Source organism: Triturus cristatus, chromosome 2_1 (genome assembly GCF_964204655.1).
Source record: "Triturus cristatus chromosome 2_1, aTriCri1.1, whole genome shotgun sequence".
NCBI lineage: Eukaryota > Metazoa > Chordata > Amphibia > Caudata > Salamandridae > Triturus > Triturus cristatus.
The window spans coordinates 514,795,344-514,822,478 of record NC_140581.1 but is presented as its reverse complement, the minus strand read 5'-3'; the positions used below and the strand labels follow the sequence as shown (position 1 = coordinate 514,822,478).

The following is a 27,135-nucleotide window of genomic DNA, read 5'->3' as shown; positions in this document are numbered from 1 at the left end:
TCCTGCTAGTGGCACATGCTAGATGACCTATGCTGGCTCTGCAGTGGGACTTGAAGTTCCAGTGGGCACAGCATCAGAGGAATCTCTCCGATATAGTCTAGATCCTGGAGAGAACTGCACACGGCATGTAGTGGTGGCTAACAGACCGCGATTGGGTCAAAGGCAGACCCCTCTCCCTTCCCCAACCAGACCACACAGTAGTGAACGATGCGTCACTCCTGGGATGGGGCAGCGACCTGGGAGAGGTGGAGATCAGAGGACTCTGGTCTCCGGCGGAATCAGGATTCCACATCAACTCAAGGGCGCTTGGCCTCGGACCTGGAGGAACTGGGTTTGAGTCTCGGTAACGACGCTAAAACATCCTGTGATTCTGGGCAAATCACTTAACCTCCCTGTGCCTAACAATGTGTGTCCTCATTTAACGTAACTGGTGCTATGTAAAGCGCTCTGATACCTGATTGGATTCGGGTCAAGTTTGCGCTATATAAAACTCTGCAAAAAAGAAAACCAAGGGAAAGCTGGTTCAACACAGTCTTGTGGTACTGCAACAAACAGGGCGAGGTGGGGTCGTGGCTCCTTTGTCAAGAGGCTCTACGTCTCTGGGCATGGCTGGAACAGCATGGCATTTCTCTGGTGGTTCAGCACCTGGAAGTTTCTCTGAAAGCTAGGGGGGGACGAACTCAGCCGCCGATACCTAGCAGATAATGAATGACATCTCCTAACTAAGGCTCTCCTCACTGCGGAAAGGGACCTTCCACCACCTCTGGATGATCTGCTCACCTCCTCCAAGAACGGGTAATGGCAGTAGTTTTGCACTCTAAAGTTTCCAGTGCAAATATAATAAAAAAAACAGTGGTCCTAGACCTTCTTTGAAGAGACATAAATACATTCCCTGTTTGGTATATTTAGTAACAATTTATATGAGCATTCTCAGGCACAGTGTACCTGCTCATAGTATTGAATACCTTATTCAAAAACTGAAACTAAGAAGTGCAACAACCCATAGCCTACTTCACCACGCATTTTATTCTTAAGCCAATGGTGTACAACTCAAAAACATTTTCAAAATGATGTACGTTTATCATAGAGTATAGGCGGTTGCTCCAGATGGAACGTGCGTAAAGGGAAAGTGCTCAAGTGTAAAGATGTGTGAAAAGGACTTCAAAGTAGGAACATAAGGGAAGAAAACATTACAGCTGGACTGGTTGTAATTCACTGTCCTATCGGGCCTGGCCACGTTCGCAGTAAAAAAATCTCAGTTTAATTACAATTTCAATTTACATAGAAATACATTCTTGCGTGGCACGTTTAGGAATGAGAGTGGGGTCCAGGCTAAATATAGGGGCGTCGACGTTTTGACCTGTCTTGTAGCAACGAGGGTAGTCCGAACCTCGGCCTTGCGGGTCTTCCTCAGGACAGGGTGGGGCAACCTTGATAGGTATAGGACCTAGTCACATTCCTAAAGGGCGAAAATAGGAAAGGCAGGGGTCAGGGTGTTGCACTGTGGGGTAAAAACGAAATTCTAAGAGCCAATTAATGGAGCTTACCCGCCAAAACATGCGGGATGCAGGTTCCTAGTAAATAGAGGTCCATGAAAATTCTGAAGCCCAAGGTGCAATTCCGCCGGTAATTGCGTATCAAAACAATAGCCTAAAGTTAAAAGGGGGAATTGGGTAAATATCCCCATGGATATGGAAGATCGCAACTAGTAGCGCTAAAAAAGGGGAAAGGGGTTGTATTTTACCTTAATCGTACGTGAGTAAAATCAGGAGTTGGAAGGCATACGGTCCCCGTGGAAAGTCGACCGTAGATTGAGCAGTGAATGCAGGAACAAGTTCATTACTAAAGGGAATGGAGAAGGGAATTAGACGGGATAGCTAGTGTGACAACAGTGGCCCCATGGGAACCCTTGGAATCTGAATTACATTGCGCGTGTGTGCGGTCGTCTCCATTTTCGGTACGACTGGAAAAGGGAGAAAGCAGCCGCCACGGAGACGTTTTAACCGCTAGTGCCGCCTCAGTGTTAGAATGACGCCGCCGGTACATTTCAAGACAGTGTTGAACGACTGTACCGTCAACATGTCGTGTTACGTTAAGCTTAATGGAAGAAAGATGGAACGTAGTGCGAAAGGCATGAAGGCCCAAATGTAATATGACACAATATTCATACCGCGTCAGAGTGACATTGTAAGGGGGAAGTTAGCCAATCTAAGTATACATCATGTAATGGCATCATTCATCATATGGTGTGTAATCCCATACAATAATTAGTGTCAGCCGCTTAATTTAAAAAGTGCAAAGCATGTATAAGGCACAATAGCGAACATTTTATCAATGTTTGGTATACAGTAAGCATCAGGAACGGGTAAACAGTGATTTACATATAAAACCTTTCTTTAAAAACACATGATATAGGTCACAGATTTACAGCCAAAAAATTAAATAGTGTTACTATTAATTTGCGTACATGGCGGTCGTGAGATGGGAGCTAGTGTGACCCTTGAGGAGGGGACCTAAAAGGGTCATATTATATGTGCTCCAAAAGCGCTCAAGTGTTCTAGAGTTGATAGTCTGGCTCCCTAATGTTGCAGGCATGTTAAGGTCCTAAATACGTCATCCGTTACTGAGCACAGAAACCGGTCTACTTATTTCTTCAAATTCGTTCAGGCCTCGTGCAATCGTGTCGAATGTATCCATCTGCATTCGCGTTATTTATTCGATACCCCTGTTAAATCGTGTTATCTATGCAAGTCAGAAGGTTAGAGAAGGCATTATTTGCTATCTGTGGCTTGACTGAAAGTTTGGTAGGAGGATAACTATAAATGACTTTAATTAAAACATATGTGTTACATGTATGTCTGCCTATAAATAGGTTCTGTGTACCATGGTAGCCAAACAAAAAATATCATTTATTAGGAGAACACCACAAATTGATACCTAAATTTGTACTAGTATTTTATATCACTGATTTCCTTTGAACCAACTCTCTGCCATTTAAAGTATGTATTTCTTATCAGTCACACCTTCCCTTAAATGCAATGGCATTAAACATTTCTCATCCAAAACACAATTCTTCTTCTACTTTTTATTATCTCACACTTGGACTTCCGGACTGAGTGGGTGTCTTAACGAGTATTCCTGTGACATGGCTAAGTGGTGCTCTGGATTGTGCATTGGGGATAGGAGCTATGGTGCCAGAAATACATCTTAAAATCCATATTGGTAAATTTGGTAAACAGAAGATACAACATTTTATTTTAATGTGCAAATAGTGTGTGGGGAAACAAATGTAATACCAAGACAATTGCATCAAAAAATGAATGTTTTTCTTATTGCTTTTTCTCAGTTCCCACAAACTGCGTGGGTGTAGGATTAACATCAAACTATGCCTAACAAAAAAGAATATGAGCTTCCATGAAGCGGACTGTATGTGCAGATATAAAAATAAATCTCTGTATAGCTGTGCTATGGTTTCAGAAATGTTCAGTGTTTGAAGAAGTGGCTGTCCTTAAAAAGCTTGCAAATAAACAATTCTGTCACTCCAATAAAGTATCAATGTTTTGTTTTCTTTAAACAAAGTGTTGATTTTTGTATATAAAGGAATTTAAGATGTTCCCAGACGTGCAACCCTCAAGTACGCCTTCCCACCTCTACCTTCAGATGGGGTACTCTGATCTATGTAGTTTGAGCATTTGATCCCTCCTCCCCTGATCCAGCTGCCTCTTCAGGAGGGCCTCCTGTCTCAGCAACGGGTAAAGGCCTTGAACCCAGATCTCCACATTCAATACCTCAATGTATAGAGATTGAGTTGCACCAAGTTAGCTGATTTGATTTACCTGCTGAATTAGTGGATGTTACCTTTGCTGCTATCATCTCTATTTATCCCTGTCATTGTGTGAAGTTTGTCGCTTGTTATGTAGACTGTGAGGTTGATCCTCCGTAGGCCAAACTGGCATATGTTCTGTTACTTGTTCAGTCTCAAGCCCAGCAAGGCTTTGTGTTGGCCGCTGTTAAAGGTTGTCAGCCCTTTCAGCCTTTGTTTTTGCCTGATGAAACTTAGCTATTTACGTCACCAGTTTTTGAAGGGTTTCCCTAACATTATATATTATACTCCCTTCGCTATGCCTCAGTGAAATGTTAATTTGGTCCTTGTAGTCTAAGGGCACACCCTTTGAAACCCTCTGAGATTACTGATCATCAAGATGGTATTTCTCATAGTAGTTACTTCTGCATGTGCGTCAGTGAGCTGCAGGCACTGTCAGTGCAACCTCTAAACATTGCCCATTTCCTGGATAAATCGGAGCTGCAAACTTGTGCTTCCTTTTTTCTGAAAGCAGTTTTGCCTTTTCATGTGGGACAGTGCTTCACAATCCCTGCATTTTTTGCTATGCCACACCCTTGTAGAGAGGCAGGTAGGCTTCATTGACTGGACCGAAAAAGAGCTCTAAGCTTTTACATCAGGCACGTGAAAGAGCACTGGGTGAATGACCAGCTATATATCGGCGGTCCAGTACTGAATCTTGTCCAGGTAGACCAACTTGTACATTCAGAAATGCTATGTCCTGGCCAATAGTTGTCCCCTGAGGGTCTTTGGTCCTTTCCATTAGAGACCAGGCCACCACATTGGCTTTGACAAGCGGTGTTCCAATGTTTGACATCTCCACGGCTGGTTAATGGGCCTTTCACACACATCTTCACAAATAATTACGGTCTGTATAATAAAGTCCGAATAGAGAACCATTTCACCTATTCAGTCTTGCAGAATTTCCTGGTATAGAGTTCACACTTCAGACCCTCCACCTTTTAGAAGTTACTGCTTTAGTTGAAATGTGACAAAACCATCGAAAGAACAAAATGTTCGTATCATGTCTGGCTGTAGATACATATGTTCTGCATACTTCTACCATCTAGTCTTTGACATTCATAGTTTGTTTTTCTTCAAAGAAGTTACAAGGTTTCGGGACTCCTCCCTTAATTGACAATTTGCATAGGCACTAGCTCCATTGTTAGATTGCCTTTCTGCTCCGTCTGGTTCATCATGTTTAGACGCAGCTCTCGCACTCGTTGTGTTTTGATGTACTCTGCTCTGGGTCTCAATCTCTCCAATCCTGTCAAGAAAAAATCTACAGCCATTCTTCCTCTTCTCCTTCTATGTGCCTCAGAGTCCATCATCTAAGACTGGGTTTACCCACTCACTGGGCCCCCTTCCGGTCCGTAACAACTCTGGAGACAGAAGATGTGTAGAGGGTGACAGATTGAGCACTCTTCAGGAACTACCCTCAGTGTCATGCCAAATTCCCCTAGACTGACTGCCCAGGGCTTGTAATCTTTGCCTCACAACCCTCTTTGCGCCACCTACTTTGTCTTTATGTGCAAAAACACCCTTCAGCAGCACAGAGACAGACCATGGGCCCTCCTAAAGATCTAGTGTTCCATCAAAGTGATGCTGGACTTGTTCAGCAAAGCGGACCTGCTGTACGCCAAGGAAGAAGACTTAAGTTCCCCAGCCATCCTTACCCACCAGCCAAGCCCGGAGGTCATTGGTTCAGACTTTTCAGAGTCCAGACAGATGGAAGAAGAGGATGTAGGAGCTCTGTCCCATCTCTGAGCACCAACCCAGAGTCGTTAGTGCAACTAACACACTAACTCATAAAGCCACACATATGGCAATATGTTGAGGCAAAGCACCGCCCCTACAGAGGTCAGACCTAAAACCCCATGCATATGTCACTGTCACCTCAAGTTGCGTCATCGCCCTGCGCTCTGGTCGGCACACTGTCAAGTTGTCTGAGCCGAGATGGGATACAGCAAAGAAGCTTGACCCCCATTGGCCGTCAAGTCTGAACACATGCCTCAGTAGCCAAGCACACTTCGAAGCCATAGGTCCTGTTGGTGCCTTATTACGTTCTGAGCTGAAAACTCTGTGGGCCCCGAAGCAAACCTAGATAGCCGGATCTGAAGAATCCAGGAGGCCCATCCTCAAGAAGCTTCAGCTCAAACTCAACAAAAGACAAAAGATCGCAGTCATCCATCCCTGGATGGGGATGGGTTCTACCAGTGTGGCGCAATGTTGCCCAAGAAATACAGGGTTGCCTTCGAAGACACTTCTGAGCTAGATTCCTCTTAAGGGCCCCAGGCTTCTGTGCATAAAAAAACGCTCATCAATATGGCCATCAGTCCTCAATGTCCATCAAAACCAACCACCACCCCCCCCCCCTCTTAGCTACCATCCAGGGTCCCCACAAGCTACCGTCCAGGGTCCCCACAGTTCTTTTCGGGTGCAGGTAGTCCTAGTCCCTATTCCCCGGTAGGAAGCTTCAACGTCTCTCTCTACCTAGACCCGACTGACAACCCCAGAGAAGATTGTGATGTAGAACCCCGACCTTGAGCCTGTCCCAGTTAACCCCCCCCCCCCTCCCCAGAGGACACCAGTGCGTACCGGGAGGTCATCCAACAAGCGCAGCTGTCTATCCCAAAGTCAATCCACCCATCAATCGATCAGGATTTATAAAGTGCTGTGAATCACCCGCCAGGGTATACAGGCACTGAGAGCATTGCTGCTTCAGGCCGATTCAGTGGAACAGCCAAGTCTTGAGTCTTTCTCGATTCCAGACGAGAGGATGAGGTCCTTAATAGAAGGTGGAGGTCGTTGTAGGACTTAGCAGCAAGCTAGGAGAAAGAGAATCCTCCACTGTTGCTTTAGCTGATGCAAGTGTGTGTGTTCAAGAGAGAGGGAGGCGGAGTGCAGGTGTCTGGAGGGTTGTTGGAGGTTCATACGGAGCAAGACCACTGACTCATTGCCATTGAAATTGCTCTCCCACCCTCGCAGCTCCACCATTAAGGGAGGCCTCTCCTGAGCCCCTGCACTCCTGTAGTGTTGGTGTTAGAGGCCCTCCTCCACCCGCAGGTTATACCTGCGTCTCATCCCTGGTGGTCCAGTGGACCTCTGACTCCTTTTTCTCGTTCTGCTTCTGCCCTCTTCATCCCCTCTTTTCTGCTCCGTTTTCACCCTTTAGCTTTCTGCTCCGTTTTCACACTTTAGCTTTTTCACCCTCTCACTCTTTATAGCAGGTTTCTCCTGCTTTCTGCTCCATTTCCCCCCTTATTCTTTTCACCCTCTTGCTATTTGTATCTTTTTTCTTTTTTCACCCTTTTTCCTATTTGCATTTTTTCCCCTTCTTTTGCCTGCTTTCCCCGTTTTTCCCGCTGCTGCCCCTCCCACCCAGCGCAACCAGCCCGAGCCAGTTCCCCTCCCTGCTCCGGCCTCCCAGCTGTCCAGTCCTCCCCGACCCCTACTTAATGACGGCCGCTGTGAGGCCGCGCAGTGGATGCGCCAAAGGCAAGCCCGTCTGCACCAGATCGCGACCAGCACCAGGAACCCTGGACCTCCGCACCGCCAATGCCACAACCCTGCTGCACTCCACACACTCAACCCAGGCCGCAACAACAACTGCAAGCTAGCATCACCAGCCGACACCCACGGACCCTTCAGCTGTCACCGCTGCCGGCACACCTGCAGCACCGCCAGGAACACGGACCCAGCACAACACGCCCGCAAGAACACAACCGAACCGAAGACCCTGCAATGCATCCTCCTTAACGTCCGATCACTCCACAAACACGCCACAGAAATCTGGGCCCTCCTCGACAGCATCACCCTGGACGTAGCATTCTTCACCGAAACCTGGACCAACACCACTTAGGGACCGGACATCGCCATCGCCATTCCCCAAGGATACAAGATCTCCCAGAAGGATCTCCCCACCCGCCCAAGAGGAGGAATCTCCATCGTCCACAAATCCACCCTGCGGCTGAGCACACTTCCAGACGAGCCCACAGACCTGATAAAACACCTACACTTCAAGGTACAAGCCAGCCCTTTCACCACCCTCCGAGGAACTCTGATCTACCGAACCACTGTATCCCCCGGACGCAGCGGACCTTTCACGAACTCCATCACGGACATCTCCCTGCAAGCCATTGCATCCACCAACTACACCCTGCTGGGAGACCTCAACTTGCACCTCGACAACCAACCAGACCCCAACACCACTTCCCTCCTGGACAACCTCCACAACATTGGACAGATCGTGACCAAACCCACGCACTCAGCAAAACACACCCTCGACCCCCTCTTCACAACAGGAAACGCCATCACTTTCAGCCACACCACGAACTCCCGTAGACAGACCATCAATGCATCCACTTCACCTTCAGAACATCCACCATCCACAGTCACCAGCACCTGCTCCAACGAAGAAACTGGACCAAAATCACAGACGATCAGCTCACCACCTCACTCACTCCACCCAAACCACCGCAGATGATGATGACCCCAACACCGCAGCCCGAACTCTGCACAGATGGATCTCCGACAGCGCCAACACCATAGCCCCCCTCATGAAGAATAACACACACGCCAAGAAAGCCAGATGGTTTACCACCGAACTTCGAGAGTCCAGACGCACATGCCGCCGCCTAAAAGGCCTGGAGGAACTACAAATCCACAGAAGCTCACCACAAGTTAAGAGCCGCCACCAACGCCCACCACCAACTCATCAGAAATACGAGAAAACCAGTGATCGAAGACAGAATCTCCACACACGCGCACAACGGCAAAGAACCCTTCAGCATCACCAGGGAGTTCGCCCAACCCACCAGCGAGTCTACTGACATTCCTCCCTCACAAGACCTCTGCAACAAACTCAGCACCTTCTTCCATCACCAAATCAAGAACATCTACGTCAACTTCGACAAAGACAATCAACACAATGAACCCTCACCAACCACCCGACACCCTGAAGCCAACGATTGACAGCTGGACAGCCCTCACCACGAAGACACACTGAAGACAATGAAGTCCATCAACTCCGGGGCCCCCATGGACCCCTGCCCCCACCACCTCTTCAACAGAGCCGCTGACACCATCACACCCATGCTCTGCCACACCATCAACCGCTCCCTGGCGAACGTCTCCTTCCCCGACGACTGGAAAAACACCAAGATCAACCCCCTCCTGAAGAAGCCCCGGCGGACCCCACCGAAAACTACAGACCCCTCTAGCTGCTCCCATTCCCAGCGAAAATCATCGAGAAAGCCATCAACAGCCAACTCGCCACCTTCATCGAAGAGCACAACATCCTCGACTCCTCCCAATCCGGCTTCAGAAAAAAACACAGCACAGAAACCGCCCTCCTCGCCGCAACAGACGACATCCGCTCCCTCCTGGACAGAGGAGAAACAGTAGCCCTCATCCTCCTCGACCTCTCAGCGGCCTTCGACACAGTCTCCCACCGCACCCTAACATGCAGACTCCACGACGCAGGGATTCGGGACAAGGCCCTCGATCAGCTCTTTCATCCCCGGCAGAACGCAGCGGGTCAGACTCCCTCCTTTCCTCTCGGCCCCTACACCAACCACCTGCGGAGTCTTCCAGGGATCCTCACTCAGCCCCATGCTCTTCGTCTACATGGCTCCGCTCGCCCCATCGCCTGAACCCACGGACTCAACATTGTTTCATAGGCAGACGACATCCAATTCATCCTCTCCCTATCCAACGAACCCAACACAGCAAAACACAACTTTCAAAAAGGCATGGAAGCCGTCGCCAAATGGATGAAAAGCAGCTGCCTACAACTCAACACTGACAAAACGGAAGTACTCCTCATGGGCCCACACCCCGACGCCTGGAACGACACCAGATGGCCCCCCGCCCTCGCAAGCCCACCCACCCCCATGGAACACGCATGCAACCTTGGAATCATCCTGGACTTCAAGCTCAAAATGAACCGCCAGATCAAGTCCGTTGCATCCTCCTGCTTCCACACCCTCCGCCTCCTACGTAAGACCTTCAAATGGATCCCCCTCAAGCACAGAAAGACAGTCACTCATGCCCTTGTCACCAGCAGATCCAACTACGGCAACGCACTCTACGCCGGAATAAACAAAAACCTCACCCGCAAGCTATGAAACATCCAGAACGCTGCCGCAAGTCTGGTCCTCAACATGCCACGACACTGCCATATCTCCCAGCACCTGCGCACACTCCACTGGCTCCCCATCGAGGCTATAATCACCTTAAAGATTCTCACCCACCCACACACACACACACAAAGCCCTCCACAACACTGGACCAGCATACCTGAACAGCCAACTCAAATTCCACGCACCCCAAAGGACCCTACGATCAGCCCAGCTCTCCTACGACGTTGTCCCCTGTGCCAGAAAGACCAGATCGGGAGGCCGCTCCTTCTCCTTCCTCGCAGCCAGAGCATTGAACGCCCTGCCGCTCCACCTCAGACAGACAACATCACTCCCCCATCTTCACGAGAAACCTCAAAACTTGGCTCTTCGACAAACCCCTCCTTGATGGACTGGAACCTGCACCTCCTCTCCTCTCCTCCCCAGTGCCTTGAGACGCTTACGGGTGGGTAGCCGTGCTTAACAAACACATGATTGATTGATTGATACAGTGGTTGATGTAAACTGGTCCTTGATTGTGAAGGGTTTTGTAGGTGTGGCTCAGCATCTTCAAATTACATCTTTTTTGAATCGGAAGCAAGTAGAGCCTCTTGAGGTAGGGTGTAATGTAGGTCTGTTTGGGATGGTAGAGGATGAGTCTGGCTGTTGAGTTATGTATGGTCAGAAGGTCTTCAGGAAATGGGTGGTGATTCCTATGTAGAGTGAGTTGCTGTAGTCCTGCTGGCTGATGGTTCGTCTTTGTTGACTGGGAGCCTTTTCAAGATTTTCCAGAGCATTTGAAGAGTGAGTAAGCAGGCAGATGAGCCTGCATTGATCTGGCTTTTAATGGTGAGCTTGCTGTCTGCGGTAACTCCAAGATACCGGGCATGGTCTGTCGGAGTGGATGAGAGTCCTAGTTCGGAAGGCTAGCAGGAGCCATTCCACGGGGTGTGTTGTTCCCAAAGATCACCGCTTCCATTTTGTCCGTGTTGAGTTTTAGACCGTTGCTTTTCATCCAGTCGCTGACGCCTATGGAAGATGGCTCTTGTGGTGGATGGAACTTCTGATAGGTGATGAGCTGGGTGTTGTCTGTGTAGGATATAATGCTTAATCCATGGGTTCTGACAATATTGGCCAAACTGGTCATGTAGCTGTTGAACAGTGTGGGGCTGAGGGCCGAGCTTTGAGGGATGCTACTGATGAAGATTTTGGGTTCGGAGGTAAACGGAGGTTGGCGGATTATCTGGGGTCTTCTGGTTCCATTTAAAGGGTGTCTCCTTGGATTCGTTCTTTTGAAGCCTCTTGATAAGGGTGTGTTGGGTTTCGGTGTCGAACACTGCTGAAAGGTCTGTAAGGATCAGGGCTGGTGTTTCTGCCCAGTCAAGGAGGGTTCTGATGTCGTCAGTGGCAGCGATCAGGGCAGTTTCGGTGCTGTGGTTGGTGCGGAATTCTGATTGGGAGGTATCTAGAAGATTGTTGTTCTCAGTGTTTTGTGAGTTGCCGGTTAATAGCTTTTTCGAGGTCTTTGGCTGGGATGGGAAGGAGAGAGATTGGACTGCAGTTCTTGAGTTCACTGGGGTCAGTTGATGGTTTCTTGGGAAGGGGTTTGACTTCTGTATGTTCCCAATCTTCGGGAAGGGAGGCCGTGGTGATGGATGCATTGAAAATGGCGGTGAGCTTATTTCTGGTCTTCCTGCTCCTGAGGTTGAAAATGATGGTCCGTGGGTACTCCTGAGTGGACTGAGTTCATGATGGCTGTGGTATTCTGCACCATTAGCTGATCCCAGGTGCTGAGTAGGTGGTTGGGGTTCGAAGTCTGCCAAGGTGTAGCTTCGATGCGGTCAGCTAGGGTGCTCCTTTTCATTACTTTTAGAAGATGGTGATATTGGTTGAGGGATGTCTTGTAGGTGGCTCGGTCTGTGGACTCCGTGCTGGTGCCCCATTTTCTTTCTAGTTGCTTGCAGTTGCGGTTCGTGGTTCTCAGTTCTGTGGTGTACCAACTGACCTGTTTGGTCTTCTTGACTGAGGCGCGTCTGTTGGCTCAGTCTGTGATTCAGGCTGAGAAGTTCTGCACAGTCTGTTCTAGGTTGGTTGCAATGACGGGTTTGGGAAGTGTTGTGGGCGTTGATCTAGTTACTCTCCCACACTTTATTCCAGCTGCGGTAAGGTGCTGCGCAGCTTGGTGGCGGCGCCAGGGGATCCTGTGATGGTGAATTGGATGATGGCATGGCCTGTCCAGGTGAGCTTGGCAATATGATTGTAATTGACTTTGTCGTTGGCCGTGAAGATGGGGGTCAAGCGTGTCCCCTGCCTTGTGTGTGGTTTTGGTGACTAGTTGGGTGAGGCCGATGTTGTTCATGCTTTCAAGGAGTTTGGCAGTGTTGGTGTTGATGAGGTCATCGAGGTGGAAATTGAGGAATTAGAGGATGATGTAGTCTCATATGGCATTGCAGAAACTGGGGCATGGTCCAGTGTGTCTGATGGTGGTTTTGCCGTTAGTTTGGAGTTGGAAATTGAGGTGTTCCATGATCAGGCTGATGTCTTCTACGATGTTGATACTGTTGATGGTTTCTTTGTGGATGATGGCCATTCCTCCTCCATGTTTGGTGATGCAGTCCAGGTGTGCTATCTTGTAGCTGTCTGGAGTTGCTGAGGTGATGTCAGGAGCGGATTCTGCGTTGAGTCAGGTCTCAGTGAGAAAAATGACGGCTGGGTGAGGACAGTGATGGTGTCCCAGATCTTGCTTGCAGGGCGATCATGCATTGAGCAGCAGGCAATGGAGTTGTTCCGAAGCAGTCGTGGTAGGCCTGGTGGTGGTCGTGCATGCGGGTGCTCTGGTGTTGTAGAAAAGACCTTGCAGGCAGGTAAAAGGACCTACCCCAGATCATGGAGAACTGTGGCAGCAGTTGTTGAAGAGTCTGGGGGTCTATGGCTCTGAGCTCAGCAGTGGTGTATCTACATGTACCGGGAGAGCCAGAGTTCCTGGCGCTTGGCGTGGTCCAGGGGTGGATGGCGCAGATGGTTGCCTGTGGAACACCAGCGGTGCACCTGCTATGCGGTTGCAGCTTCTATTAAGTAGGTCCTGGAAGGAGGATGGGGCGGTATGCGGGGCAGGTGGGAAGCGGGAGGGAAACTGTGGGAAAAGAGAACCGGTTAAAAATGCTGAAAACAAGGAGGAAAATACAAATACAGAAATAACGGAAACCCAAATTGTTTAGTCTAAACAGTGGGTATAACAAGACAAAATCAAGCAAGGCAGTCAGGAGGCACAAGATACAAACGGCTATTAGTGCAGCAGCAAGGGGGAGCTGAAATGAGGACCTATACAATGCGGTTGCGATGCGTCCTCAATTAAGTAGGTCCTGGGAGGAGGGAGGGACACTGGGTGATGGTGGGCAGTGACAAGCAGGAAGTAAAAGGTGGGAAAAGAACGGGCAGGAGAGTAGCAAAGCAAGAACCGCCACAACATATCGAAAACAAAGAGGAAAATACACATACAGAAATACAGGAAACCTAAAATGCGAAGTCTAAAAGTGGGTATGACCGGGCAAAAATTAGCAAGACCTTCAGGAGGCAAAAGGTACGAACAACTGTTCATGCAGCAGCAAGGGGGAGCTGGAATGAGGACCTGCACACCACTCCAGAGGATGATGACTTCCTGGTAGAAGCATTTTCCAGGACAGTGTTCGCTACAGTTCCTTCATATGCTCAAGGGCATGCTTAAGACGGCCTCAGCAGCATTCAATGACCTGATAAAGTCCTGAGTTATCACAACCAGGAGAGAAAAGAAGTGCAAACCTTCTCCTTCCAACCCCTTGTACATCAGACAGAGTTCATGTCCTCCTGGATGTTCCAGTCGTTGCCACCCCCCTCAATCGAGCACCAACAGTGTGCTGGTGATGCCAACCCCCATCCCCGTATAAGGATAGTAAGTGAATTGACGCTGCGGATACGAGTTGCGGTGGGTTCTGTTACCCTCTGGTGAATTGCAAATTCCGTCGGCCTCCTGTCCTGCTGTGACAGAGCAGAGTGGGACAAGATGGAGGTCCTGCTCCAGCACCTCTCTCCTGAGCATGGGCAGAGGGGATAGTAGCTGAGGGGTAGACCATCTCTAATGCCACTATTAATTGTTCCCTAAATGCTCCTGGCACATCACCCAGAGGGGTTAATATTTTCATCATCTTGCTCTGCCACTCCTGGCTGCTCATCTCAGGCTTTAAGCCTGAAGTTCAACAGCATTTTGTCAACTTGCCATTTCATGGGGAATACCTTCTCGGGCCATAAGCCGATGAGATACAGAAAAGAGGAAGGAGGACATTGAAACTGCTTAAGCCATGGGTGCCCTTCAAACCACCATCAACTAGGGATTTATTTCAGAGGCAGCAGGGTAGAGGTACCTTCAAGACCACCACCCCCTGACCAATCCCAGTCCTAATGGTCAGTGGCGGGCAATGGGTACTCATGGCGTTCCTTATAAGGTAGCAACTCCAAGGGTAGAGGCAGAGGGACTCCTTCCAAGAAAGCCTCTACCTCCAGGCAGTGAGTTGCCTCTCATCCCCTGACCACTCAATATCTGTGAGGGGAGACTTCAAAGGTTTCTGCCCTGTTGGGAGAAGATCCCCTCAGATTGGTGGATTCTTTTGATCATCGAGCACAGCTACTGCCTCAAGCTCACCTCACCCCCACCAAACATCCCAGCCTACAAACACCCCCTCAGTCCGGAACAGCAGTTTGTTCTTCAGGAGGAGTTTCTGGCGCTCATCTCCATAGACGTCCTAGTGCCATTACCACTGCAATATCATAGCAAGATGGTGTACTCCATACTATCTGATAGAGATATCTAGCCGCAGATTCCTTAACTTGAATTCTCCCCAGGTGCCAGCCTGAATCTGCATATTTTTCTGCAGTACCTCTGCCAGCGGGGTGGCGTGGTATGACTCTGTGATGATGTCCACTCCGGTCATGATGTCAGTGGAGCCATAAAAGTCCCCTCTGGCACGCGGATGTCAGCTTCTTCTTTGCGCTGTAATGCGGATCCAGAGAAGTGATTCCTTTGGTCGATTTGTTTAATTTTTTTTTTGATCTACCTCGATAACTTTGTCCGTGGAACAGTGTGTCTTTTTGTCTACAGGTTTCAAACCTTGTGGGTCTTGCACCCACATACAATTTGTACGTGGTGTTTAGGCGATCACCACAATGTCGAGGATTGTGGCTCGTGACAGAAGCTTAAACCGAAGTCGCAAAAGGAGCTGTGCGCATGTCACGGTCCTCGGAGGCTTCCCAGCCTGCAGTAAATGTGGTGCAGCGATGCTCTGTATCAGGATGGTTCTTTCTCGAATATTTCTTTATTGTTGTGAAGAATAAGAATATGGTCTACATGACTTTTGTCTTGCACTCTGCCCTTTTGGTCAACGAGTTCTTTCCCCTTGGGGGATAGAGGATAATGTCTGATAACTGACAGTTAGTTCTTTAGGTTTTTTCCCCTTTTCCTTTAAGGGCCAATTCTCTCACCTGTCAGGTTGTTTATTTTTTATATGTTCTGTGACAGTGATCATGGATTTCATTAAGAGCCAAGGTCTTGTTCTGCTATTCCTACGTCGGTTGTTAGTTTTGACCGGCTGGTTCTCTTTGAGAACTTTCGTAGGATTAGTTTGCAGACCCTCTTCCAGGGGGGTATAGCTATGGTATTTAATTACAAAGTTAAGGAATCTGATGCTAAATGTCTATCAAAAGTAAAAGTTACTTACCTTCTGTAACGTGTAATATCTGGTAGAGCCACCGTCTTGCTGCAGATTCATTAACTCCCTGCCCATCTTCCCCGCTCTGCGAATGACCCATGAGGTAATGGTTATACACTTTTTCAGTACTGGTTTTATATACCGGTGATTAATGTCTCAACTTATGTTGGGACTCAACAGACCACTTGACCTGGCCACATAGGTTTTGTTTAGATGTTGCCATACCATCCATTTCCAAATGTGTGTCGTCGTTAAGGTGGGGGATGTTTTCTTTTTCACACTGCATTGGACACCATTGGGCAGTATTGATTTGTTCTTTCTTTGAAAGTCTTTGGTTGGTATCATCATACATTGTATTGGCACTATCAATATGTCACATATTGGTGCGTTTCAACAAACAGCTTGGTGTTTTTTTTATAAGGGTTGTTCTGCTATTATCCTGCCACTCATTGCCACTGATGAATGGGCTATAGAGGGTAAGGTTTTCTTCCCTTACATGAGGGTTATTTTTCAAGGCACAGGGTTTCAAAGATTTTTGATGAATGATCTATAGAGTATAAGGTTTTCTTCCCTTGTATGGTGGTTATTCACCAGGGTGCAGGGTTTCACGTAGCCCTGTGCTTCGTTGATTCTTTAGGGTTTTTCTTTAAAGTCCATGTTGGATGTTTCTCCTTTATTATGGTTTCAAATTTTTTAATCTTTTTGGCACACTGTTTGCACAACCAGTTACTGTAGTAGCTTCTCGTTCTGGTGCGGAATGTTTCACAGAAGAAACTGACATACGCGCGCCAGAGGGGACTTCTATGGCTCCACTGACATCATGACCCGAGTCGATGTCCTCATCGGAACCGTATGAGGTACTGCTGAAAAATGTCCTGATCCAGACTGGCGCCTGGGGAGAATTCAAAAGTTAATGAAGCTGCGGCAAGACTGTGTCTCTACCAGATATTACATTACCAAAGGTAAGTAACTTTTACTTCTAATCCCCAAAAAGGATGGGTCCCTAAGCTCATTCTAGACCTTTGGCCTCTGCCTGCCGCCCTGTAAGTCTCGAAGTACTTTTCTTGAGCGGCTTTAGTAGTGTACTCCTGTGGTGTATTGGTACTTAAAGGACTCCAGTTAGAAGGAAAAAGCTTAGATCAGGTCCTTTTCTACTGTGCCCGTTGACTATTGGCAGTTTGTGCTTCTTGGTAATATTTCTACTTAAATTTTTTTAAAAGGTGTCCGGTTTCCTGTTTTTTGGGGGGGATTTGTATAGTTTTGCAACTCCACTTTATTACTGGTTTAGTAATTGGCAACTACTTTATACATTGTCTCTAAATTAAGCCTGCATGCTCTGTGCTATAGCTACCAGAGGGTGAACTCGGCTTAATTTAGCGACTTTAAGGGTTCGCCCTGATAGAGATTTTGAGGAGTACTTGAGATGGGTACTAACCCCTTCAACTAATATCCAATTCTTACACAATAACTGAAAATGTGATTGTGAAACTCTAAGAACCTTTTTTTCTCCCCTCTTGGGGCAAGGGGGGCGCCTGCCCTCTCCCCTTTCTACTCCATTACTGCATATAACCTACTCCATTTTCCTACAAACTATTTTCCAGAAAATCTCTAAAACTGAAATTCTCCCATGTGGCAACTGGATGAATTGTTAATCTTTGAACATTACGGTACTAAGACCCCCTCCACCATACTCTACTGAAGGGAGAAACTTGGGGTTATTATGCTCCAAACTTTCCATTATAACACTAGTAAGTGAAATGGCCAATTCATGCTTTCATGGGTTGAGATAATTTTTTATGACTTTTCTTAGCTTTACAGTTGCAATGACAGACAAAAGCAACACAAAGAAACTTATGTAAAATGTTTCAGCACACTATTCAATACACATACATTTGGTCTACGTTCCATGACATGATTGACATGACAATAAATCACCCAAATTCGACTCATTGCCCAACACTCCAGTCATGCAATAGGCTGTATTGCTTGAAAGTCGTTTCACAACACTCCCCAATGTCAGACTCCTCCGCCACAACACAGATATCTGTCCACCTGAGCCTTTCGATTGTGGGTGGGGCAGCCACTGATGATCTCACCAATAATGAGCTATGTCACTTGTTGCCAGTAGTAGACTTAGTAAACTTCCTTTTGCACTAGTATATTCCCTCAGAGCTACCTTATGAATGCTGCTAAATATGTAGGGAATTCAAAATGTGGCAGACAGACAGCTTTTCAAATTAACGATGTGGAGCCACATTGGATCTAGCCTTTTTCCATACACTGGCTCATACTAGCTAAAAGGGTCACCTTTAAAGCAAGGTATGTGGCTCACCGAGCAATTCATGGGACCGGACCTTTTTTAAAATAAATAATATACACAACTCTCCAAGTTTCACCAAACTAAATCTCTCTTCTCCAAGTTGGCCCCATAATATTGACTCCACCTAGACAGTCAAACTTGGACATCAAATCTTTGCTCCAGTAAAGAGTATTGACAATTATCCCCAAATTAAAAAGCATTAAAGACCTAGTTCTTGTATCAGTAATAACAGAAGAAGCAGGCAGATTATGATATTTACAAAGTAGTAGGTAGGTTTGCGTGGCTGGCTTATTCTAACACTCTTTACAACCTTTCATGGTTATGTAGTGTGCCTCGATCCACACCAGGTTTGAGCAGGTCTTCGAACGCTTGCATCACATCCTACTAAGGCTCACATAGAACATACTACATTCTGCACCCTTCCTAATGTACAGTCACAAAAGGATGCCCAGAAACGAGTGAAAATATGAGCACTTTGTGACCCCATCATGAGACACTAGATAAATGCTACAAAACAATGCCACCAATCACCTCTCTCAACTATGAGTGTCTGTAATTAGGTCAGCAGTAGCCGAGTTGTTTTTTAACCTCACAAGGTGGCTTCTTTTTTGCCTTTATTTTTTTGTTTCCTTTTTTTTGCAAAACTGCAAAAGAATTGTAAATTGGACTAAGCTGTTTTCACAGCAAATACTTTTCAGTATAGTCCACTCAGAGGTTTTTGTTGTAGGTGCAACGCTTTTTGCCTATGGAAGTAAAATCTGGTTCAGTACTTTTGGGACCACCAATTAAAATTTTGGTGCACACCTTAGAATTGTGGCCCCTTAATGGATCTTTACCTAGGGGCTGAGTGAGTGTGGTTGAGTCAAACTTTCATAAGGATGTCTGCAGTTTTGTCAAACGTTATTAAAGATTAAAAGAATGTTAATTCCTTCAGGGAGATGTGGCTAGAATTAGAGTAGTTGACACAACTTGTGTGTGTGTATGCATGTTTGCATGTTTGCATATTACCTACTGGCGATAACCAGTAGGCAGTTATAGTTAGGGCAAATGTTTCCATAGGAAAAGCGATAATTGTTTTGTCGCTAATTTTCGTGCTGCTTGACGAATCTTCACAAAAGTTTCAAAAAGCATCCCCTTTCTGGTTCTGCAGCTGTTTTCAAAGTTTCGGGGTGATCCGTCAAGCTGGTGCCAAGAAAAAAAGGGGTCCCAAAACGCGTTCTCCCCATGTTATGTCTATGGGGATTTTTCATGTATTGAACACAACTATAGCCCGAACTGCTTGACTGGATTACTCCAAATTTGGCAGAAAGCTAGATGTTGGTCCACAAAGGGTGCTTTTTGTAATATGGTGTAAATCTGTTAAGTAGATGCAGAGATATTTAAGTTAAAAAAAATATAGATATCTGGGGACGCGAGTCCTTGCAGTGGACTCGCAGATCCTACTGAAATTTGATTAGCTGCCAACACTTCACCCAGGAAGTGTTGGCAGCCATCTTGGGACTCTACTTAAAGGAGAGTCCTACAAAAAAAGAAAAAAATAAGAAAAGGGGGAAGGGTAGGAATGCCATGCATTAAAAAGAGCTGCAAATGTGCGGGTGAATTTGCGGATTTACGGCAAAACTGAGGGGGAAAAAAAAGCGGGTGAGCCAAATCCCGGGGGCATATGAAAAATAAAGAAGGGGGGTGTACGGGCCTCCCTCCCAGTGTTTAATCAAACAGCAGGGACCACCACAACCCTGGGGCTTTAACTTTAATGGGGCGGGGGGCACCTGGAATCCCTTTGCCCTTCGGCATACTCCCACCTCCCTGAGGCTTTTTAGGTCTCGCCTGAGCCAGCGCATGCGCTGCTCTGCAAGACATTTAGTAGTGGTCTTTAAAAAATGCTACCCCACACTTTTGCTGGCCTAGCGCTTGCGGATACGTACACGCGCACAGCCGCCAGCTTTCAGTGCCCGATCAGGCGCCATCTGTCTTTCCTCTCGCTTGCTGTCTGAACGCTCCTCCGCCCCTCCCCCGCCGTCTCACATTAATTCGCGCTGCTTTCACTTTCGCCGCACACCAAACAGAACCTTGATGACTGCAGTGACTCGCTCAGGCTTTCAACCAGCTTCAACTTTTCAGGTACTTTCTCAGCATATACTTGTTTTTTTTTCTTTTAGCGCGCGCGCGCACAACTCCCGTGCTTGTTTTCGCGCACGCACCACTCGCGTGCTTGTTTCCCTGATGCTCTGCTCCGCTGTGCCCTTTTCAAGAGGTAAATAAAAAGCATGATTTATGTGGCCCGAGATTTGTGAATTGTTTACAGAGTGAAAGCTCTTTCTCTCCTTACCTTGTCTCTCCCTACAATATCTTTGTAATTGGGAGCCTGCTTGCGACAGTGGCCTCGCTGCTGGCCCTCCCGCCCCCACCCAGCAGGCCTCCTCCTCGGCCCTGCGTTGAATGAGCCGGCTCGCTGGACCCGCTCCGTAGCGCCTCCCCTCCCCTGGCGCCAGGCGCTATAATGAAGGCTTGTATGGAAGCGCTTAAACGCGGACAAGTAGCTCAGCTCTGCAGACAAGTCCTTTCTCTTTATATTGCATAGCCCTCTTTCTCTCCTTATCTTGTCTCCCCCTAGCTTCGCACCCCCTCCCCTTATTTGTCTCCCTTTTTCTCCCTCCCTCCCTATCTTTCCTCGCTATCATTCTACCTTTTAATCCATATCTTATTATCTCACCCTCCTCCCGCCTTTCTTCTTTCTCCTGCTCCGTTTTCTCCCTCCTCTCTCCGTTTCCCTAGCTGATATGGCTCCAACCAGTGTTGCTTTACAGATTCTCAGCTATGAAAACAGTTTAGTATCATGAGTTTTATATCCTGTCTGTTTTCTGTTCCCTTTCCTCCTTTGTGTGCCTCACTTGTTCCAGTCTTTTCTCTCCCGCTCTCTTCACGCTCCCACACTCTTCCCCACCATCTGCCGTCCCCCCTCACCCACTTTCTCTCCCCTCACCCCACTCCCCCGAGACGCCACCTCATCCCTGTGGGTCGCTGTGCGGTTTCCATTCATCCACCGCCATGTTGGCATTAATTGCCAGCGTGTGCCAAATATCTTTGTAATTGGGAGCCTGCGTGCGACAGTGGCCTCGCTGCCGGCCCTCCCGCCCCCACCCCTGCAGGCCTCCTCCTCGGCCCTGCGTTGAATGAGCCGGCTCTCTGGACCTGCTCCGTAGTGCCTCCCCTTCCCTGGCGCCAGGCGCTATAATGAAGGCTTGTATGGAAGCGCTTAAGCGCGGACAAGGAGCCCAGCTCTGGAGACAAATCTGCGGTGTGGGACAGAGCTGCCCAGCCCGGTGACCCGCCATATTGGTAGTCCTGTTCAGGAAATTACTGGTGGGGCCTAGTCAAGGGAGTAGCCAAAATATTAAAATCCCCCAACTTTGAACCAAATATCTTATGGCACCATGCAAACTAAACAAGTCATTACAACAAGCCTCAGAAGAGCTCTCTTGTCTATTCCGTCCATGCATCTACCCATTCATCCTTCCCTCCACCTGCTGATATCCACAATGTCACCTTTATATTCTGTCGTGCATTCAATCTTTCATCCATCATTCAGTCTTTCACCATTCTGTCCGTCCACCCATCTATATCCAAACCTATGCATCCATCTCCAAGCCCATCCATCCATCACTCCTTTCACTCATCCATCCTTCCATACGTAAACCCTTTCACGACATTCGTTCTTGCACTCTAGCCATCTTCCCTTTCACTCATCCACCTACCCTTTCCCTCAGCAATCCAATCATCCATCCTTTCTCTCATCCTTCCACCCAACCACTCATCCATCCATTTACCCTTTCATTCACCCATCCACTCACCCGTGCTGTCACTCATCCATCCACCCTTCCTTTCACTCATCCATCCACCCTTTAATTCTTCCATTCACCCTCCCTTTCACTCATCCATTTACCCTTTAATTCATCCATCCTTTCACTTATTCAGCCATACTTTGTCATCCATCCTTTTGCTCATCCATCCACCCTTTCACTCATCCCATCCATCGACCCTCTTTTACTCGGCCATCCATCCTTTCACTCAGCCACCCTCCCTTTCACTCGTCCGTTCCCACCCACCCTCCCTTTCACTCGTCCGTTCCCACCCACCCTCCCTTTCACTCGTCCGTTCCCACCCACCCTCCCTTTCACTCGTCCGTTCCCACCCACCCTCCCTTTCACTCGTCCGTTCCCACCCACCCTCCCTTTCACTCGTCCGTTCCCACCCACCCTCCCTTTCACTCGTCCGTTCCCACCCACCCTCCCTTTCACTCGTCCGTTCTCACCCACCCTCCCTTTCACTCGTCCGTTCCCACCCACCCTCCCTTTCACTCATCCATTCCCACCCACCCTCCCTTTCACTCATCCATTCCCACCCACTCTCCCTTTCACTCATCCATCCTTTCATCCATTTGTTTACTTACCCATCCACCCTTTCATGCATCCATTCATCCACCCACCTTCCCTTTCATTCATCCATTCTTTCGCTTATCCGTCCATCCACAATTCTATCCATTATCCTTCTAATCCCCCTTTCACTCGCACACCTACACATGTAATTTCACTCACTCAACCACCACCCACCCTTTCACATTAAGTAGAGCCCAAATCACGAACTCCACCCACACCCCTGGGCCTAGTGCTGAAATTGAAACAATGAGTTCGGGGGCCCAAAGCTTTTCGAATGCTGGAGTGAAGGATACCAAAGCTGCCTGGTCTTGATTTCACCTCCTACAAACATGCCTATTGACCCGCATCAGGCGGGAGACTCCTGATTCTTAAAGCAAAATGTGATTTCATTTTAGCGGTCTCCTGCCTGAAATTGCCTCAGCTTCAATAGAAGTCAATGGGGAAAATGCGTTCCCCCGATTTTGTTTTTCTAAATCTCCACTTTCCTTTACTTCAATGGTGGCAAATACGCTCATACCTCTTTCAACTGCCACCTTACACTTCTGTCTCTGTATCTCACGCTTACAAATTATTTTTCATCCCTCCTTTCTCCTTTGTCATTGTATTCCAACTGTTAGGGCGGGGCCATCCTGCTGAGCGTCACTGTCAGGGAGGAGTGTTTATAAGTATTTAACCATGCAACAGTTGATGTTGCACCAAGGATATTCTGCTGCAGAACTAATTACTTATAAGGTCCCAAAAGCGAGACCTATTGGCTATGCCTTTGCTTGTTGTTTAAAGGTGGGGCTGCCCTCCTTGCGGTGGAGCTTCGGATTTTAATGTAATTTAAAAAAAAAGATTTTTAAATGCTGGGCTCTGGGGCTGAAATCAGCTCGGGCGGATGGCCTGCCTCCAGATTGAAACAAGATTTGGCATAGCCAATAGGTCTCGCTTTTGGGACCTTCTAAGTATTTAGTTATGCAGCACAATATCCTTGGTGCAACCACATCAACTGTTGCATGGCTAAACACTTATAAGGTCCCAAAGGTGAGACCTATGGGCTATGCCAATGCTTGGTGTGGTTGTGTGTGGTTGTGTGTGGTTGTGTGTGGTTGTGTGTGGTTGTGTGTGGTTGTGTGTGGTTGTGTGTGGTTGTGTGTGGTTGTATATGGTTGTGTGTGGTTGTATATGGTTGTGTGTGGTGTTGTGGTTGTGTGTGGTGTTGTGGTTGTGTGTGGGGTTGTGTGTTTGTGGGTGTGGGTGTGTGTGTGTGTGGTTGTGTGTGGTGTGTGGTGTGTGGTGTGTGGTGTGTGGTGTGTGGTGTGTGGTGGTGGTGGTGGTGTGGTTGGGTGTGGATGTGTGTGGATGTGTGTGGATGGGTGTGGGTGTGTGTGGTTGGGTGTGGTTGTTGTGTGTGGATGTGTGTGTGTGTGTGGTTTTGTGGGTGTGGTTTTGTGTGGGTGTGGTTGTGGGTGTGGTTTTGTGTGGGTGTGGTTGTGGGTGTGGTTTTGTGTGGGTGTGGTTGTGGGTATGTGTATGGGTGAGGTTGTGTGTGTGGTGGTGTGGTGGTGTGGTTGGGTGTGGGTGTGGGTGTGGTTGTGGTTGTGGTTGTGGTTGTGTAGGTGTGGTTTTGGGTGTGTGTGGTGTGTGGTTGTGTGGTGTGTGTGGTGTGTGTGGTTGGGCGTGTGATAGTAATACTAAAAGCATCTCGAAATAAAGGAACACAAACATCGAGTTTGTGGAATGAGAAAGTACGTTGTAAGTCAAACAGGCGCAGCAAAGCATTAACAACAACAAAACAAACAAGGTCACTTAGCGACGACTGAGTGCTGATAATGGATACACACAGCCCATCATCTTAAGAGTTGGATTGCAGCCAATGTGCACTCAAACCTGCCCCCTCCTTGTGAGTTGCACCCCATATTTCATGAGTTGTAACTGCTGCACCCACCATAGCGATTTGAGATCTAAACTAAAGCGCTACATAGGTCTAATCGATTAACCAGTCGCCACCATGCTGTGCTTTTAAAGAGAATGTGCCAAACGTTTCCAGCTTCATCATCATGTCCTCATGAAAGCGCCAACGAAAGGACTCCCTGAATGGTGCAACGGACATGAAGCAGCCGCTGCGATCAGAAATAAACACTGTGAACGTTGTCCAGTTTCACAGTAACATTTCCTTAATGTTCTTTAAGTCACAAAACAGTAATACTAAAAGCATCTCAAAATAAAGGAACACAAACATCGAGTTTGTGGAAAGAGAAAGCACATTGTAAGACAAACGAGCGCAGCAAAGCATTAACACAACAACATGTTCTTTGATGTTTGATGTTCTTTGAATGAGAACATCAAAGGGGCGCCGCGAAAGTGATCGCGAGTGAAAGTGATCGCGGGCGCTTAATGAGCATGATGAGGTTTGCCAGCCTCTGCTCCTAAGCGCGCACCCGCGCACATGCACTGTAGCTTTAGGCTGGCCATGGTAGCATTTTTTGAGTCCTCACAAAAAGTCTCGCCAAGGCAGCGCATGCGCTGGGTCAGGCGAGACCTAAAAAGGGCTGACTCGGAGGGCTGGGGTCCCTGGGGCCAAAAACGGCCCAGGGTAGGGCCACGCGGACTGTCCCCTTTAACAAAAAACCTGATCGGCAAGTCTGGGAGGCCTTGCCCTCACACTGCGGGACTGCAGTAAGTAACTGGTCTTCGGTCCCACGCATCTGCCTCTGGGTACAGCGTGGCTCCTTCTGCCATGGATTTGCACCCAGCCTGTCTCTCAGTAAAGCCTGCTTCCATGTCTAATGAAAATGTGCAACAGAGCTTTGATGGTTCCAATGCTGTCCCCCCACTATCTGCAGTCCTGGAACCCACCTGATTCCGCTTGGTCCAGCGGAAGGGCATGCGCACCGACTCTACCTGCCCTCTTCTCATTTCCCACTGGACATGATGGCTCTCTATTTTGTTTGTTTTTTAAGCCTGCAGATCTCAGTTCTCTGTAAGCAAAATAGCGACTGATATAGCTTCTGTCTTCCATAGGGCCAATTTTGAGTTGTGGATCTATGGTTTCCTGCTCGACTCTGCAAATGTCTCGCTGAAAAGTAACTTTAATATGTTTTAGGGTATAACCTCTCTCTGTGACTATCTTCACACCCGGTTTCCCAATGCTGGATCTAGAAACCTTATTGGACCCTTCATCGCTTCACGAAATGATGACTACAACAAAGTGTTCTTTATCATGACCTGCTAACGAGCATCTTAAATCCCCTAATCCCTTTAGCATCTATGGATAGCTATCACTCCATCACAAAACATTTCTAGAGTGCACAGCTACTTGATAGTATCCCCGCGCTAACAGATCAGTGAGATGAAGTCTACAGGGGAGAGTCAGAATGCTTTATTAAAAAGCCAATTCTTCAACTGACGTCTAAAATACACTGGGTCCTTAATGGATCTGAGAGACAAGGGCAAAGAATTCCAGCCTCTGGTAGCCATAGCAGAAAAGGGAGATTCACCCCATCTTTTCTTCTTTGTCTTGGGCACTACTGTCAGAAAAGCTCCTGTAGAGTGCAGTGTTCGTGTGGGCTGGTACTGCGATAGCCTCTTGGATAAACAGACCAAAACTTCTCTAACTTTTGAACAGATTTATTCCAATCCACAAAAAGTGCCTGTTCCTGAGTAAAATTGGCTTTTCTTCCCAGCTAGGTGTAATTCCGCTACGCAGTTTTTGCAAAACTAAACAAAGTTCCCATGGGACTTGAATTTTTTTAGGTTCACTGACTTGTTTATTAATGATTCTTGCTATGTGCGTCAATATGGACATGTATCTAGAAGGATGAAGAACAAAATAATACATTTACCTGCTTTTAGAACTGTGTCCGTGATTTAGATCCAATGCCAACCGATCTGTATTATTGTATTTGCAGTGTATTTTGGGATCTTTACTGTGCTGCTCCTGAAAGAAGAGAAACCTGTGAACACTCGAGTGAAGCTAAAGCTTTCCATGATTATGTGAGTTAATGATTCCCAGTAATACTGGCTTTGCCTAGTGTTTTTACATTTTGTTTCTCTGCCGGAGGTGGCTGTTGTTCTCTTCTATTATATTTTATTACTACTGGTTTATGAATAATATCCTCCAACTCCCAAGTTTGCTGCGGACTTAAAAAATTTGTTATTTTCTTGCAGTTGTATCGTCTATCAGGTCTCCAGATTTATTCCTGTAAACGAATAAGCATTATCTTTGTGTGTGCCCCATCGTATGATTGGTAGCATGTGTGTATGGCTCTTGGCATGAAGGGTGGATGCAGTCCTCCCTCCTATCTATTGAGACGTTTCTATATTCACATCTAGAAGGGGCGTGTGGTCTCATCCTGGGTCAACCGTGAGAAAGATGTCAGTGTCATGGTGTCTGAGCGCATTGTTGAGATTTTATTCTCAAAAGCGTGATGTAGACATTTATTGATGTTCTGCAGCCAACCATAGATTTCCTCAAACGTTTGACTGCATAAGCTGTGGACACAAAGTCCTGATTTACAAAGCCCTAGAGGTAGAAGTTGGACTTTGACTTCCATTTGACCACTCCTATGTTTATAGTAGAATTCTTACCTTTTTGTGATACACAAACCATACCAGGAGCACCCAAGAAATCAGATTTCCTGGAGATCTTTGCTGAATTGGGTTCTATTTCGTAGCAGTTGTCATTACAAGGTTTGTG

The 27,135-nt window shown here is 47.5% G+C and overlaps 1 protein-coding gene across 7 annotated transcripts in view; it reads left to right on the top strand.

The window, feature by feature from the left end:
• SSBP2 (single stranded DNA binding protein 2) overlaps window positions 1-27,135 on the top strand; it is a 787,338-nt gene that overhangs the window by 320,221 nt on the left and 439,982 nt on the right. For all 7 annotated transcript variants that reach the window (XM_085632417.1, XM_085632415.1, XM_085632414.1 and 4 more), the window contains exon 4: window positions 26,348-26,432. In XM_085632417.1, the coding sequence (XP_085488543.1) occupies window positions 26,348-26,432 (85 nt within the window). The remainder of the gene's footprint in view (window positions 1-26,347; window positions 26,433-27,135) is intronic.